The 16,007-nt window shown below is 42.3% G+C and overlaps 1 protein-coding gene across 4 annotated transcripts in view; it reads right to left on the minus strand.

The window, feature by feature from the left end:
* The window catches only part of LOC126419922 (inhibitor of nuclear factor kappa-B kinase subunit alpha), a 176,749-nt gene that overhangs the window by 66,093 nt on the left and 94,649 nt on the right, over nucleotides 1-16,007 (minus strand). For all 4 annotated transcript variants that reach the window (XM_050087209.1, XM_050087207.1, XM_050087208.1 and 1 more), the window contains exons 9-10: nucleotides 13,618-13,818; nucleotides 1,408-1,622 (exon numbers count right to left, since the gene is read on the minus strand). In XM_050087209.1, the coding sequence (XP_049943166.1) occupies nucleotides 1,408-1,622; nucleotides 13,618-13,818 (416 nt within the window). The remainder of the gene's footprint in view (nucleotides 1-1,407; nucleotides 1,623-13,617; nucleotides 13,819-16,007) is intronic.

A 16,007-nucleotide genomic window follows, 5' to 3' on the forward strand; every position in this document is an offset into this window, starting at 1 on the left:
ACCCAACATTCAGAATAGTGAAGAAGACTTCAGATCTTCTCAAACGGTGATTGCTGGAAGAATATACTATTAAGAACCTCCTCCCCAAGGCACCAAGACCGCCCATGTTCTACGGTCTGCCGAAGGTGCATAAGAAGGACACACCGTTGAGGCCGATAGTGAGTACCATCAGATCGCCGACCTATAAACTTGCTAAACATCTCTATGCACGTTGGACATAGTGGACACCATATAAAGAATATGGCGGACTTCATCGGTCGGATTAAAGGTCTGTGACTTGCTGAAGGGTATATTATGGTTAGCTTTGATGTGGTTTCTTTATTCACATGTGTCCCAATCACAGACTCTATTGACTTGCTGTCCCAGCTCTTTGATGACACCACCGTGGATTTATTTAAGCACACTCTGACGCCATCATATTTCTTACATTATGGAGAATATTTTAAACAAACTGACGGCGTGGCAATGGGAAGTCCATTAGCTCCAGTAGTAGCCAACCTCTTTATGGAGAATTTCGAAGACATTGCCTCGGACACGGCTTCTGCAAAGCCGAGCTGTTTTTATCGCTACATCGACGATACCTTCATCATTTGGCCACACGGACAAGAAAAGTTAGAAGAGTTCCTGGAGCACCTCAACAGCATCCACAACCACATCAACTTCACAAAGGAAGTAGAGAAGGAGGGTTTCCTGCCGTTCGTGGACGTGCTTGTTCGCTGTAAGCCCAATGGGTCTCTAGGTTACAGTGTTTACCGGAAGCGCACTCACACAGATCGGTATCTGCACCCAGCACAGAAACAGTCAGTTCCGAGGACCTTAGTACATCAAGCTGAAACCGTCTCATATGCTGAAAACGTGCCAAGAGAATTGAGCCACTTACGCAGAGTTTTTAAGGAAAACGGTTACAACAAACAGATCTCACAAGCAGTGTCATCCAAGCCTCAAAGGAAGAAGACCTCTGAAGAAGACACCAAGCAGGTTGCATTCTTACCGTTTTGTGGTTCGACAACAGGGCTCCTGAAGAGGCATAAAATAGATACAATCTCCAGGCCTCCAGCAAAGATCCAGCAACTAATGAAATCTGTGAAAAATGATTTAGGCCTCAGAATACCAGGAGTTTACAAGATACGCACGGCAATGACAACCACGTGACAGTCATCTACTTGACAATGGCAGAGGAGATCTCTGTCGAAAGCTCGTGGGCAGTTAACCACTTGACGTGGCTTGAAACACGAGAATGTTTTATTAACAGATATCGCCACAAAAGCATGCTTTTGTATGCTACTGCACATTGGCAAAACTCAACCAAAAATCAGAAGTGACAGCTCTGTCACATTTATACACAGAAAGATATGAACAGCAACGATCCCTCACTCACACGACACACGTTAACAGTACGATGCTCACATCTTCGTTTGAAATGCTGCAACGAGTGTACAATATAAGTCTGCTTCTTGGCGTAAGAAAAAACTTGCATGCGCCCATGCACGACGCAGATGCACGTATTCCAGTTTGGTGCGTGGCTCCTGCAACATCTGTTGCACTGTCCATGGAATTCTTGGTCCAACCTGTGGTAACGTCAGCTCACCCTTTCTGAAGACCAGCAGCATTGGAGTCCCATCCTGTAGAATTTTTAAGAAACATGTGACAATCCAGGAAAGCGTTTTGTGTCGTAGCTTCTAAATTTCTAATTTATCTTCTGTGCGAAAAAGGTGACAAGACTTGTCCATTCAATCTCTCTTGTACCTATGCCCTCGAATTTTGTGGATCATTTCATATGGCTCCAAAACAGTCTTACAGTCGGTCTGTATAAATAAATAATATTCTTAGTGACTCACAATATGGCTTCATGTCCAGCTTCTCAACAGTAAAAGCAGCTTTTACTGCTGAAAATAGTGATTAATTAATACTACTGCCGTTTGAACTGAGATTATTTGTTAATGTTATGCTTATGCTTGTATTTGTGGATCTCAACAAGGCATTTGCCTCTGTCAGCCATAGAATTTTTCTATAGAAACTCTACTGCTACGGTTTTAGATGCTTAGATTATAAGGTTCTGCCTGACTGATAGAAAACAAACTTTGCAGTACACCAATATCAGATTAGACATCTTGGGTATCATGCAATGCGTGCTGGAGGTTTCTGTGTTCGGACCTTTACTCTTCATAACATTACAGTGACCCAGCCCAAATCTGCACAGGTAGCATTAAGTATCTCCAGTCAGATGTCATGTAGCATAGTGTATTTAGTTTGTGGGCCAATGTGCAGAGTTATGAATAAATTTCAGAGAAAAATGTTAAGTAAGTGAGTATCATCACTTTCATACAATTTTCAGTAGCCATAAGAGTCTTATGTAGCATCTGCATATCTTGTTATGTATTCACGACTACTATAATTTGTGTCACAATATATCTGTTTCAGATTATAAGTCTGTCCCTATATTAAGCATTGCTGCATTCCTTCATGAATGCCACAATTTTGGCTATTTATGATTAACATGTTATGTGCAGTTGCTAAACAAATTCTGAAGATGCCTCACAAAGATGTAATGTGCAAATAAAGCTTCTGCTGTCAGCAAACCTAGATTGTTTCTCCTACTGAAAATATATCACTAAGGTTGCTCCTCCATAGCCATGGAGTGGGATGATTTATGTCGCACAGCATGAAAGTTTTCTGGAGGCATGAATGTTGTGTGTTACATATAAACTGACATTTAGAGTAACACATCATGGCAATGATTGGAGCACATTATTACATAAGTAATATGCTTACAACCAATGTAAATATTGTATGCAATTTTGTGTGTGTGTGTGTGTGTGTGTGTGTGTGTGTGTGTGTGTGTGTGTGTACAGAACATTTTACTTGTAGCAGAAAATTTTTTAAAGAAAAACACATATTTTGGATTTGTATTTCTGTTTCTCCACCCCCCCCCCCCCCACCCCCCACCCCCCGCTGACCAATTGTTCTCAAATGACTTCAGAAAACTATTGATTAAAAATATTTGATTATTTCAAGTTTTAAGTCTTACATCACAGCTTATATTTTTTAAGATAGTTCAAAGCTGAGTAACTTATTGCTCATTATTCAAAGAATGTGTAGATTGTGATGGCAAATCTGAGGGAAGCAGAAATTGGCTGTCTGAATTGGTCATATTTCGAAATGTGTCTTTCCCCATCATTCAGTGGTGAATGGTCAGTTAAAAGCCAGAGTGAAAAAAAAAAGTGATTCAGCCTGGATTTGATACCACAACCCTTAAGTTCTCATCCACATTCTCTTCCACTAGACCACCAAACCAATTGTGAATAAGATCCCACATGCTGCATTCTCGACAGACTGTTGCTCTCTCAAGTTACGGCAGCTGTTTGTTAGGTAGCAATGGCATCATTTTCACAACGTAAATTTAATTCTTTATAATTCAGACAATTTGAACAAAATGTTTATAAATTATACACAAAAAGCTTACTTGTGCATCAGTTTATCTATTAGTCAAAACTGTAACAAAATTTCTACAGCAATTCTAGAGATTAGTCTCTGTATACAGATATGAGTAAGCAACTTCAATTTATATACAGAGATGTAAATGACTTGTCCAATTTTATGGTGTGTGAATACACACTCAACTGACATGATACTACTTTCGTTACAGTTTAGAAAGACTTAGGAGTATTACAGCAGGAAAATAGAGGTTATATGCAATGACGTGTGTCACTTTGGATCAGAAGAGCTCCTCTCTGGTTTGGAGTGGCTAACAGAAGTGGTAAAGGCTGCCAGTCTTGCTTGCGAGATGAAAGTAGAGCTGACCATTTGCAGCATAGTCGACAGGACCAACTGCAGACCTCTGGTACAGAGCCGAGTGGAGGGTTTGAATCTGAGATGGTTCTGTGATCGTGTAGGCTGCAGATTCCTTGACTTGCACCATAGGGTGGTTGGGTTTTGGGTTCTGCTGAATAGGTCAGTCCACTACATGCATGAGGCAGCTACACAGGTAGCAGGGGCTGTGTGGTGTGGACTGGGCGGTTTTTTAGGTTAGAGGGTCTTGGGAAAACACAAAAAGGGCTTCAGTCACAAAGAGTGCAGGCCAAACACAGAAGGAATGTAGATACAGGAGCTATCGATATAACAGTTGTGAATTGTTATAGCTGTGTTGGGAAAGTATCAGAGCTCCAAGTGCTAATAGAAAGCCCTGATTCTCAAATCGTTATAGGCACTGAAAGCTGGCTAAAGCCAGAGATAAGCTCATCCAAATTTTTGCGAAGAACCTAATGGTGTTCCGAAAGGATAGGCTAAACACAGTTGGCGGTGGCGTGTTTGTTGCTGTTAGAAGTAGTTTATCTTGTCGCAAAATTGAACAGATAGTTCCTGTGAGTTAGTATGAACAGAGATCATTGTTGGCAACCAGAATAAAATAATAATTGGATCCTTTTACTGACCTCCCAATTCAGGTAATACAATTACTGAAAGGTTCAATGAAAAACTGAGTTTGATTTCAAACACATACCCGACTCATCGATTGTAGTTGGTAGTGACTTTAATTTACTCTCAACATGTTGGCAAAAATACATGTTTGTTGGCGAAAATACATGTTTAATTCCGGAGGTACACATAAAACATCGTCCAAAACTGTGCTGAACGCATTCTCTGAAAATCATTTCGAGCAGTTAGTTCATGAGCCCCCGCGAATAGTAAATGGTTGTGAAAACATACTTGACCTCTAAGCAACAAATAATCCTTGTTAATAACAAGCATCAAAACTGACACATGGTTGTCGTAGCAACACTGAATATTGTAACCTCCAAAGCCTCCTAAAATAAATGAAAAATATACCTATTCAAAAAAGCAGATAAAAATTCACTTGACGCCTTCCTGAGAGACAATCTCCACTCCTTTCAAATTAACAATATAAGTGTACACCAGATGCGGCTTGAATTCAAAGATATAGTATAGGCAGCAATTGAGAGGTTTATACTGAATAAATTAACAGACGGAGCTGATCCTCCTTGATACACAAAATGGTTCAGAACACTGTAGCAGAAATAAAGAAAAAAACATGCCACATTTAAACAGAGGCAAAATGTCTAAGATTGGCAGTCTTTTACAGAAGCTCGAAATTTAGCACAGACTTCAATGTATGATGCTTATAATAGTTCCCACAATGAAACTTTGTCTCCAAACCCGCTAGAAAATCCAAAAAGATTCTCGTCATATGTGAAGTATGCTAGTGTCAAGACACAATCAATGCCTTCTCTCCATGATAGCAATGGAGATACTATCGAAGACAGTGCTGCCAAAGCAGAGTTACTAAACACAATCTTCCAAAATGCCTCCACAAAAGATGATGAAGTAACTATTCCAAAAATTAAATCAAGAACAGCTGCCAACATGAGTAACATAGAAGTAGATATCCTCAGAGTAGTGAAGCAACTTAAACCACTTAATAAAAGCAAGCCTTCTGGCACAGACTGTATACTAATTAGGTTCCTTTCAGAGTATGCTGATGCAATAGCTTCATACTTAACAATCATATACAACTGTTCTCTCTATGAAAGATCCGTACCCAAATAATGGAAAGTTGCACAGGTCACGCCAATATTCAAGGAAGCTAGTAGGAGTAATCCACTAAATTACAGGCCCATATCATTAACGTTGATACGCAGCAGGATTTTGTAACATATACTGTGTTTGAAGATTATGAACTACCTCGAAGAAAACTGTCTACTGACACAGTCAACACAGATTTAAAAGCATCGTTCTTGTGAAACACAACTAGCTCTTTACTTGCATGGAGTGCTGAGTGCTTTTGATAAGGGCTCTCAAATTGATTCCATATTTCTGTAAAGCTTTTGACACTGTGCTGCACAAGCAGCTTGTAGTGAAACTGCGTGTTTATGGAATATCATCTCTGTTATGTGACTGGATTCAAGATTTCCTGTAAGAGAGGTCACAGTTAGTAGTAACTGACAGAAAGTCACTGAGTAAAACAGAAGTGACTTCTGGCATTTCCCGAGATAGTGTTATAGGCCCTTTGCAGTTCCTTATCAATATAAACAATTTGGGAGACAATCTGAGCAGCAGTCTTAGGTTGTTTGCAGAGGCTCAAATGGCTCTGAGCACTATGGGACTTAACAGCTGTGGTCATCAGTCCCCTAGAACTACTTAAACCTAACTAACCTAAGGACATCACACACATCCATGCCCAAGGCAGGATTCGAACCTGCGACCGTAGCAGTCGCACGGTTCCGGACTGCGCGCCTAGAACCGCGAGACCACCGCGGCCGGCGTTTGCAGGGGACGCTGTCATTTATTGACTAGTAAAGTAACCAGAAGATCAAAACAAATTGCAAAACGATTCAGAAAAGATATCTGTATGGTGCGAAAATTGGTAATTGACCCTACATAACGAAAAGTGTGAGGTCATCCACATGACTGCTAAAAGGAATCTGTTACACTTTGGTTACATGACAAATCAGTCAAATCTAAAGGCTGTAAATTCAACTAAATACGGCTGCGCGGTGTGGGATCCTTACCAGATTGGATTGACAGAGTTCAATGAAGGGCAGCACATTTTGTATTATTGCAAAATAGGGGAGAGTGTGTCACTGAAATGATCCAAGATTTGGGATGGACATCATTCAAACAAAGGCATTTTTCATTGCGGAGCAATCTTCTCATGAAATTCCAATCACAAACTTTCTCCTCCGGATGCAAAAATATTTTGTTAACGGCAACCTACATAGGGAGAAATGATCACTATGACAAAATAAGGGCAGAATTTATATGGGAAGATATGGGTGTTCGTTCTTTCAGCATGCTATACGAAATTGGAATAATAGAGAATTGTGGAGGTGGTTTGATGAATCCTCTGCCAGATACTTAAACGTGATTTGCAGAGTATCGATGTAGATGTACATCTCAGAGCAGCCTGTAAGTGGTTTCAAATCAATAAAATTCATATTAATCACAAAAAACTGTTCTCTCTTCAGCCATTCTATTAAAGATGATGGAAATGTCACTGTTTCAGCTAAACTTCTTGGGATACATCTTGACTCAAAATTAACATGGAAGAGTCTCATGGATTGTATCCATTGTAAGACAGCATTTGTTACATATATTTTAGTTAAACTAAAGTCTTGCATTAGTAATAAGCTATTGCTTAAATGCATACTATGCCTTTTTACACACCCACTCGCCATCTCCTTTAGAACAAAAGAGTTCTCATTTGGCAAAAGAAGTCACTAAGATGTATTGTGGAGACATAAGTAATGAGTACTGTAGTCAACATTTCAAAAACCTAAAAATACCACAATTATGTCCTCCATTATACCAAACTGTCTAATACATACAAAAGCAAAATAATACAGTCAGAAAATACGACAATCTGTTCATCAACATAACATACATCTACAACAGCAGATCAACCTCATACTTGCTAGATCTTTTAAAATCACTGCACAGAAATGGTTTGCAGAAAAAGCATTTTATACAATAAAAAGAGTTCTGTGCACTAAAGTACTAACATAATTTCATTTAGATTAAACATACATGTGAATATGTTGGATATATCTGGTGCAGTATGACATAATTTTTTATCTTGATAGCCAATAATGATTTGAAAATATCTTTGAGAGCATGTAATTTTAAATGTAAAAATCTACGTACACAAACCACATCATCTGCCATATTAATGTTTAAAGAAGGATAGTAAATAAATCAGCAGGAGAGGAGGTGGGGGAAGAGGGAGAGGGAGAGGGAGAGGGAGAGAGAGGGGGAGGGGGAGGGAGAGAGGGAGAGAGGGAGAGAGGGAGAGGGGGAGAGAGGGGGAGAGAGAGAGAGAGAGAGAGAGAGAGAGAGAGAGAGAGAGAGACAAATTCTAGGAGGAAAAAAAAAAAAAAACATAACATAGCTCCTCCTCTCTCTAATGGTAGACAGCACGCTAGCAAATCTAGAGGTAGCTCAAAGGATTAAAAACCCACAGCAAGGCTGATTATTGATTATTGAAAACAGTTGTCTGGGCTGATGGAGATGCAGAAGAGCTATGGAAGGTTAATCAAGGCAGTGAAGGGGTAGCGAGATAAGAGTGAATCAGGTCCTTTGATAGATGACACAGTTGCAACACAACAAGACAAAAGGAGCTCAGGGGTAGAGCATTTAACAGACTAGCAAACCTGGCAATGCTTTGCAATTACTAAATATCCATGAGAAATATCCCATAATAGCATTCTAATAATAAGACACTGTGCCACAAATAAAACTTTTCTTTTTTCTGTGAAAACAGGCTGCGAGGAAGAAAGCAAAAGAGCACGTTGTTGTGTACACATTTTTCTTTTAAAATATATTCAGTGGGGAAGAATATATATGGGAGAACAAATCTAATGGTTTAAATGCCTTGTTATCACAGTTAAAACTGACTGTGAGAAAGAAGACATACCACACATTTTCATAACAGCGCATAGCACATCATCTTCTCTCTCACAATCAATTTTAACAAAAAGCCTGTACATTGCCAGTTAAAAAAATATACAGCCTATGTCAATCCAAAAGTTAATCACAGTATGGTGTAAAAATGTGAAGTAAACAGTTAAGAACTTTCCAAGATTTCTGGTAATGGCATTTCCCCTTTATATACTGCATATATATTTATTTATTAGGTATATTACAAAGATGCAGCCAACCATTCATTAGATTAACATGAAAAAATTTATGTAAAGTACTTTTTTCTGATAGGTGATAGCAACATTAAACGACAATCTGTCTTTATACAATAGCACAGAAGATATAGAGAGAGAAAGGAGGGAAGGGATGGGAGGGGAAAGGGAGGGGAGGGGAAAGGGAGGGAAGGGGGAAGGGATGGGAGGGGGAGGGGGAGGGGAGAGGAAGGGAGGGGAGGGGAAAGGGAGGAGGGGGGATGGAGGGGGAGGGGGGGATGGAGGGGGAGGGGGGGATGGAGGGGGAGGGGGGAATGGAGGGGGAGGGGGGAATGGAGGGGGAGGGGGGAATGGAGGGGGAGGGGGGAATGGAGGGGGAGGGGGGAATGGAGGGGGAGGGGGGAATGGAGGGGGAGGGGGGAATGGACGGGGAGGGGGGAATGGAGGGGGAGGGGGGAATGGACGGGGAGGGGGGAATGGAGGGGGAGGGGGAGGGGGAATGGAGGGGGAATGGAGGGGGAGGGGGAGGGGGAATGGAGGGGGAGGGGGAGGGGGAATGGAGGGGGAGGGGGAGGGGGAATGGAGGGGGAGGGGGAATGGAGGGGGAATGGAGGGGGGAGGGGGAGGGGGAATGGAGGGGGGAGGGGGAGGGGGAATGGAGGGGGAGGGGGAGGGGGAATGGAGGGGGGAGGGGGAGGGGGAATGGAGGGGGGAGGGGCAGGGTGATGGAGGGGCAGGGTGATGGAGGGGCAGGGTGATGGAGGGGCAGGGTGATGGAGGGGCAGGGTGATGGAGGGGCAGGGTGATGGTGGGGCAGGGTGATGGTGGGGCAGGGTGATGGAGGGGCAGGGTGATGGAGGGGGAGGGTGATGGAGGGGGAGGGTGATGGAGGGGGAGGGTGATGGAGGGGGAGGGTGATGGAGGGGGAGGGTGATGGAGGGGGAGGGTGATGGAGGGGGAGGGTGATGGAGGGGGAGGGTGATGGAGGGGGAGGGTGATGGAGGGGGAGGATGATGGAGGGGGAGGATGATGGAGGGGGAGGATGATGGAGGGGGAGGATGATGGAGGGGGAGGATGATGGAGGGGGAGGATGATGGAGGGGAAGGATGATGGAGGGGAAGGATGATGGAGGGGAAGGATGATGGAGGGGAAGGATGATGGAGGGGAAGGATGATGGAGGGGAAGGATGATGGAGGGGAAGGATGATGGAGGGGGAGGATGATGGAGGGGAAGGATGATGGAGGGGAAGGATGATGGAGGGGAAGGATGATGGAGGGGGAGGATGATGGAGGGGGAGGATGATGGAGGGGGAGGATGATGGAGGGGGAGGATGATGGAGGGGGAGGATGATGGAGGGGGAGGGGAAGGGTGATGGAGGGGGAGGGGAAGGGTGTTGGAGGGGGAGGGGAGGGGGATGGAGGGGGAGGGGAAGGGTGATGGAGGGGGAGGGGAAGGGTGATGGAGGGGGAGGGGGGATGGAGGGGGAGGGGAAGGGTAATGGAGGGGAGGGGGAATGGAGGTGAGGAGGGAAGGGAGGTGAGGAGGGAAGGGAGGTAAGGAGGGAAGGGAGGTAAGGAGGGAAGGGATGTGAGGAGGGAAGGGTGGGAAGGAATGGAAGGGTGGGAAGGAATGGAAGGGTGGGAAGGAATGGAAGGGTGGGAAGGAATGGAAGGGTGGGAAGGAATGGAAGGGTGGGAAGGAATGGAAGGGTGGGAAGGAATGGAAGGGTGGGAAGGAATGGAAGGGTGGGAAGGAATGGAAGGGTGGGAAGGAAGGGAAGGGTGGGAAGGAAGGGAAGGGTGGGAAGGAAGGGAAGGGTGGGAAGGAAGGGGAGGGAGATGAGGGGTAAGGGCGGGGAGGGAGATGAGGGGGTAAGGGTGGGGAGGGAGATGAGGGGGTAAGGGTGGGGAGGGAGATGAGCGGGTAAGGGTGGGGTGGGAGATGAGGGGGTAAGGGTGGGGAGGGAGATGAGGGGGTAAGGGTGGGGAGGGAGATGAGGGGATAAGGGTGGGTAAGGGAGATGGGGGGGTAAGGGTGGGTAAGGGAGATGGGGGGGTAAGGGTGGGTAAGGGAGATGAGGGGTAAGGGCGGGGAGGGAGATGAGGGGTAAGGGTAGGGAGGGAGATGAGGGGTAAGGGTAGGGAGGGAGATGAGGGGTAAGGGCGGGGAGGGAGATGAGGGGTAAGGGTAGGGAGGGAGATGAGGGGTAAGGCCGGGGAGGGAGATGAGGGGTAAGGCCGGGGAGGGATATGAGGGGTAAGGCCGGGGAGGGATATGAGGGGTAAGGGAGGGGAGGGAGATGAGGGGGTAAGGGAGGGGAGGGAGAGGAGGTGGTAAGGGAGGGGTGGGCGAGGAGGCGGTAAGGGAGGGGTGGGCGAGGAGGAGGTAAGGGAGGGATGGTAGAGGAGAGGGTAAGCGAGGGATGGTAGAGGAGAGGGTAAGCGAGGGATGGTAGAGGAGAGGATAAGCGAGGGATGGTAGAGAGGAGAGGATAAGCGAGGGGTGGAAGATGAGAGGGTAAGTGAGGGGTGGAAGAGGAGAGGGTAAGTGAGGGGTGGGAGGGGAGGGGGAGTGGAAGAAGGGAGGATGTGGGAGAAAAGGAGAGGGAGCTGGGGGGCAAAGAATGAGTTTAGCTATTGCTCAACAGAATGTTGGCACACAGATGTCTGTGATAAAAGTTCATCAATATTAAGAAATAGAAAAATTATCTTATTCAGTGGAATAAGAAACACCAATCACTATTAGTCTGGATTTAACGAATGAAAAGGTTCGCTACAGGTAAGTGGGAGAGAGGGGGGCGGAGAAGAGAGGTATCATTGTAGTTTTAACTCTGATGCTCAGAACCATCTTTCCATATGTGTTACATACATCCTTGTGTAATTTCTGTCTTTCATTGTCACTGGAGTGTTGCAGCTGAACAACCACAGTTTTGGACATAAAAATCTGATGTAGACTCATACTTATGCATTAATGGTCATGGCTCTGTGCTTAGAATTTTCCTAGTGTTGTCTTCCATCAACTATGAACTCTTTTTCATCTAAATGTACCTCACAGACTCTGTATCGAAGGGTGAGTGGGATTGTATTTCTGGGGTTTTATTTCCATTTTGGAATATTTTTAGTGACAGAAACATAAAATCATCCTTTATAGGGTTCATACTACCCAATTAACACAACATTCCCCATGGCAAGTTGTTACCTGCATGGAAAGAACCCTTTGGAGAGGAAATATTGATATCAAGACATAATAATTCTGAAAAAACTTTAAATTTTATTGTGAAGAAACAATGCTTTTTTTCAACTGCATATGTTACTACCTGAGATTCTTTTGTAATACCTATTACAGACTTTGGCCTGTCATAACACAATATATCGTAAACAGCTTGGTTATCATACTGTGTTATGCAAATAAGTGGAGTTTGCCTTTTCCTTTTGTAGATACAATTACTTAAAAGTGGGAACAAAGGTTTGGCACATATATTTTGTGCAATATTTCTCCTGCATTATGAACAAAGGTTACTGCTTCACATCCAAAATTCCTCCTGTGAATCACATAGTCTCAGGAGAGAAATATAGCAAAATGGTAAAACTATAAGCTTGTGCTGATAATGGCTACCTCTTCTATTGAGTTTATGGATTCTGAATGGTTACAACAAGCAATGGTGACTTTCTTACTGGTGTGTGTAGGTTTCTAATACTGTTATGGTTGATAGTACTGTGGCACAGCATCAACGACTGGCCAAAATTGTGCCAGTCTGTCTACTGTTGTGACTCATTTCAGGTTCAAAAAAACCTATTCTGGTGATTAAATGGAGAAGCAGATACAATCAACAGTGCATGATATCATTATATGCTAACTAAGTAACTCAAGCCAGCAAATCATACCAAACACAGCATTCTATTATGGAATAGTGTTGTTGTTTCCATTACATGCCCACAGGCCAACATCAGCTGATGCACTACTGAAAGCACATCTCTGGTGTTTGAGATGTTGGAATACTCTGCCTCTTCCGGCTCTCCAAATCATTCAAATAAGCTTTAGAAGGAAGGAAGATTTAGAGTTGTATGACCCATCGACGACAACGTCTTTAAAGACTGAGCACAAACTCGGTTTAGAAAAGTATGGGAAAGGAAATTAGCCATGCCTTTTTCAGAGGGACCATCCCAACATTTGCCTTAAATGATTGAGAGAAATCATGGAAAACTTAAATCTCCATGGCCAGATTGGAATTTGAACTGTTGTCCTCCCAAATGTGAGTCCAGTGCACAAACACTGCTCCACCTCACTTGGTAATGTGCTTTAGCAGTCACTTTCTTTCTAGAGGTAATGAAGTATTACAGGAATTGCGTAAGTGGTGGGGTAAACATGTCAAAGCCTTCTTTTTGGAAAGAATGCCCAAGTCTCTTATGTTGCAAACTGGCACTCTTATTTATTCCAGAAAATGTGTAAATAATTTTTTAAATAGTTCATAAAATTTTTACTTATGTCCTAAGGTAAACATATAGTTTTAATGACTCTATGATTCATTCTGGATATTACTAAGAATCCTCATCGCAAAATTAAAGGAAAACTTTTAACCAATCACTACCATATGAAACAAAATAAAATTTACTGTTTGCAATACCATATAATCTTTGTTTTCATGCTGCTTGAAAAATTTATAGAATGAACTTGTTATTAATAATCCTCATTACACATTTGCTTGTACAGAACTCGATTGGCTGATTACTTAGCTCTACAACTACCTTCTGCAGTTTCCTCTGACTCATGTTGCGCTTACAGATGAGAAATGACAAAAATCAAGGACTTAATATTACCAGTAGCATTCTATTATATCAAAAGTAACCCCGTGAATGCTGAACATAACTATAATGAAATCCTAAAATTGTAACACAAAGAGACGTATATGAGTCAGGCCATTCAATAACTGCTAGCAACCAACCAGAAAAGTATACAAAGAGCAAGTGATCAGTACCTCAATACACTTCTGATTCCAGCACTGCATGGCCCCAGCATCTGGCTCAGGTGGTTTGCCTGATGGTAAAAGCAACTCCTGATCATTCACAGCTAACGCAGTATCTCGTTCAAGCCACACTTGCAATGTTGAGAGTGCTGTTGAACTGTCTACCACATAACTGCAGTGCAAATACAATGGCACTACAAACAACTGCACAATCTGTGGACACAATTATGTGGATATTAGGTGTGGTATTTTATATTAAATATAATTTTATATATTTTTGTTGTGAATCACTTGTGTTAGCAACAAATCACAATAATTAAATGTGTTAATAAACAGGTTCCATTAAAGAATTAAACAATACTATGAAAGGGTCATCTTCCTCCAAACTTTGCTAATGCTGAGTCACTTCTGTAGCAATGGACATGAATTAACTGTGAACCACATTTTACTAACACCGTATAATAATACATTGCAAGTGTTATGTGCATGACACAAAATTCATTCCATAAAAAGCTACTGGTTGGCCACGATAAGCTGACCCTTTTTACTAGTGTTGTGAGTAATGGAGAAAATTGTCAATAGCTGGAAGTTATCCATCTGTCTCAAAGCGCTGTCAATGTTCCACGTATGTGACCACTGCTTTCATATAAGCACAAAACATGGGTAATTGTGCCAGCAATGTGGGAAGGTGTCGATGCTGCCTTCCCCTCACTGCTACTCTGCTCACAGCAGTCACAACACGGCAACAAGGCATGCCTCTTGCCACTCTCGACAGTCACTGTGTGCATGGTCAACTTATCATGGCACAACAGTACATAATCAGGCTATATACATGGAGGAAAAAAAAAAAAAAAAAATTCCTGGTTTTCCCGGTCTAAAATAAACATTTTTTTTTCATGTAAAGTACTTTCTTTTCATGTCAAGCACAATAAACTTTTTTTTTTCAGATGAAGTACTTTCTTTCCATGTAAGTACAATATACTTTCTCTTGGAGTTGTAAAACATATCAGTTCTTTAAATGGTACAGGTTTTATACAGCGGTGTAGGACTTCCCAGCAATCCCAGCAAAAAACAACACATTTTGGAAAGATCTTTAACGTGCAGCAACATGTAAACTGAATGTTTTGGTATTACAAAAGTATAAATACAAATTCACCGAATACAGCACATTACAGCATGCTAACAGAGGCCATAGTAGCGCTCTGTGTAGCCTGGCAGTGAACTACAAATTTGGGAATAAATGACGTGATAATATGTATTTTTGCTTTGCGAAATATTGATATTTTTCAATAAGAAAAGCTGAAACTTCACATAAAATACAAGTCAAAAAAATTTTTTGTTATTTTTTCCAGCGTGTGGTTAGGCAGGATACTAAGAGCACTGCTTAAATTGCATATCTCAGACAAGTATGATTGTAATTTTCACTCCTGTGTACAGAACATTTCTTGTGTAACCAGACTGAATACATGCTCTGTCTAGTACTTCAACTTTTCCACAGAAAAGCCAATTACACATGAAATTGCTCAAAGCACTCACCTTCCACTTTTATTCTGGACGGTTAATTATACTTTTTGCCATCAATATTGCACAGTTTGTAATTTATGAAAGAACTTAAAAAAATATGAAAAACTAGCCTTGAAGCTTGGTCATTTTTAGCGCATATTGCCCTTTAACGTACATCAAATTCGAATGATGGCATAAATGGCTGGTCTTTTAGGCCTGAAATTTTTCTAAGTGTCTGCTCCTTAAAGTGTTAAGTTTTGAAAGAGTCAAACACCACACAATTTCCAAAATTCATCACACATTCTCACATATAATATGTCTCACATACAAGGAAAGTAACGCTCCTCAAATGACCATTCACAATATTTTCTTGCGACCCCTTAGAAATATAAACAGAACGCTATTTGGTCGAAAGTCGACATGTTGGGAAACGTGGCTGTTGTACTAAGGTTTATAATTTATAAAAAAACAGCTACCAGCCACATGTATGGTTTAAAAAGGTTTATTATCTTCCGACCATGACCGGTTTCGGATTTTTCTTTACAAATCCATCTTCAGATGGCGGTTACAAGCATTCTAAGTTGGACCTAGTTTTGTTTTTGTTATTCGTTTGCTGCACTGGGAACGAAAAGAAATATTTATGTTGTCATATCGGTAATGGTATTTTTACAAAAGATTTACTTCTTTTACAAAATCTAATTGCTCATGAGATAGTTTTCTGTTTTAAACTTGTAAACGTGCAGGTTATTGTACTTACGAGCTATGTAGTTCTGCCTGACGAAATATTTGTGCGTTTATGTTTTCAGGCGCGAGCTTAAGACACTTTTCAATATGCACTATGTGAGTGCTATTCCAGTCAATGGACATCACTTTCAACCTCATCATCTTAATTACACACG

This window comes from Schistocerca serialis, chromosome 9 (genome assembly GCF_023864345.2).
Source record: "Schistocerca serialis cubense isolate TAMUIC-IGC-003099 chromosome 9, iqSchSeri2.2, whole genome shotgun sequence".
Classification (NCBI taxonomy): Eukaryota; Metazoa; Arthropoda; class Insecta; order Orthoptera; family Acrididae; genus Schistocerca; species Schistocerca serialis.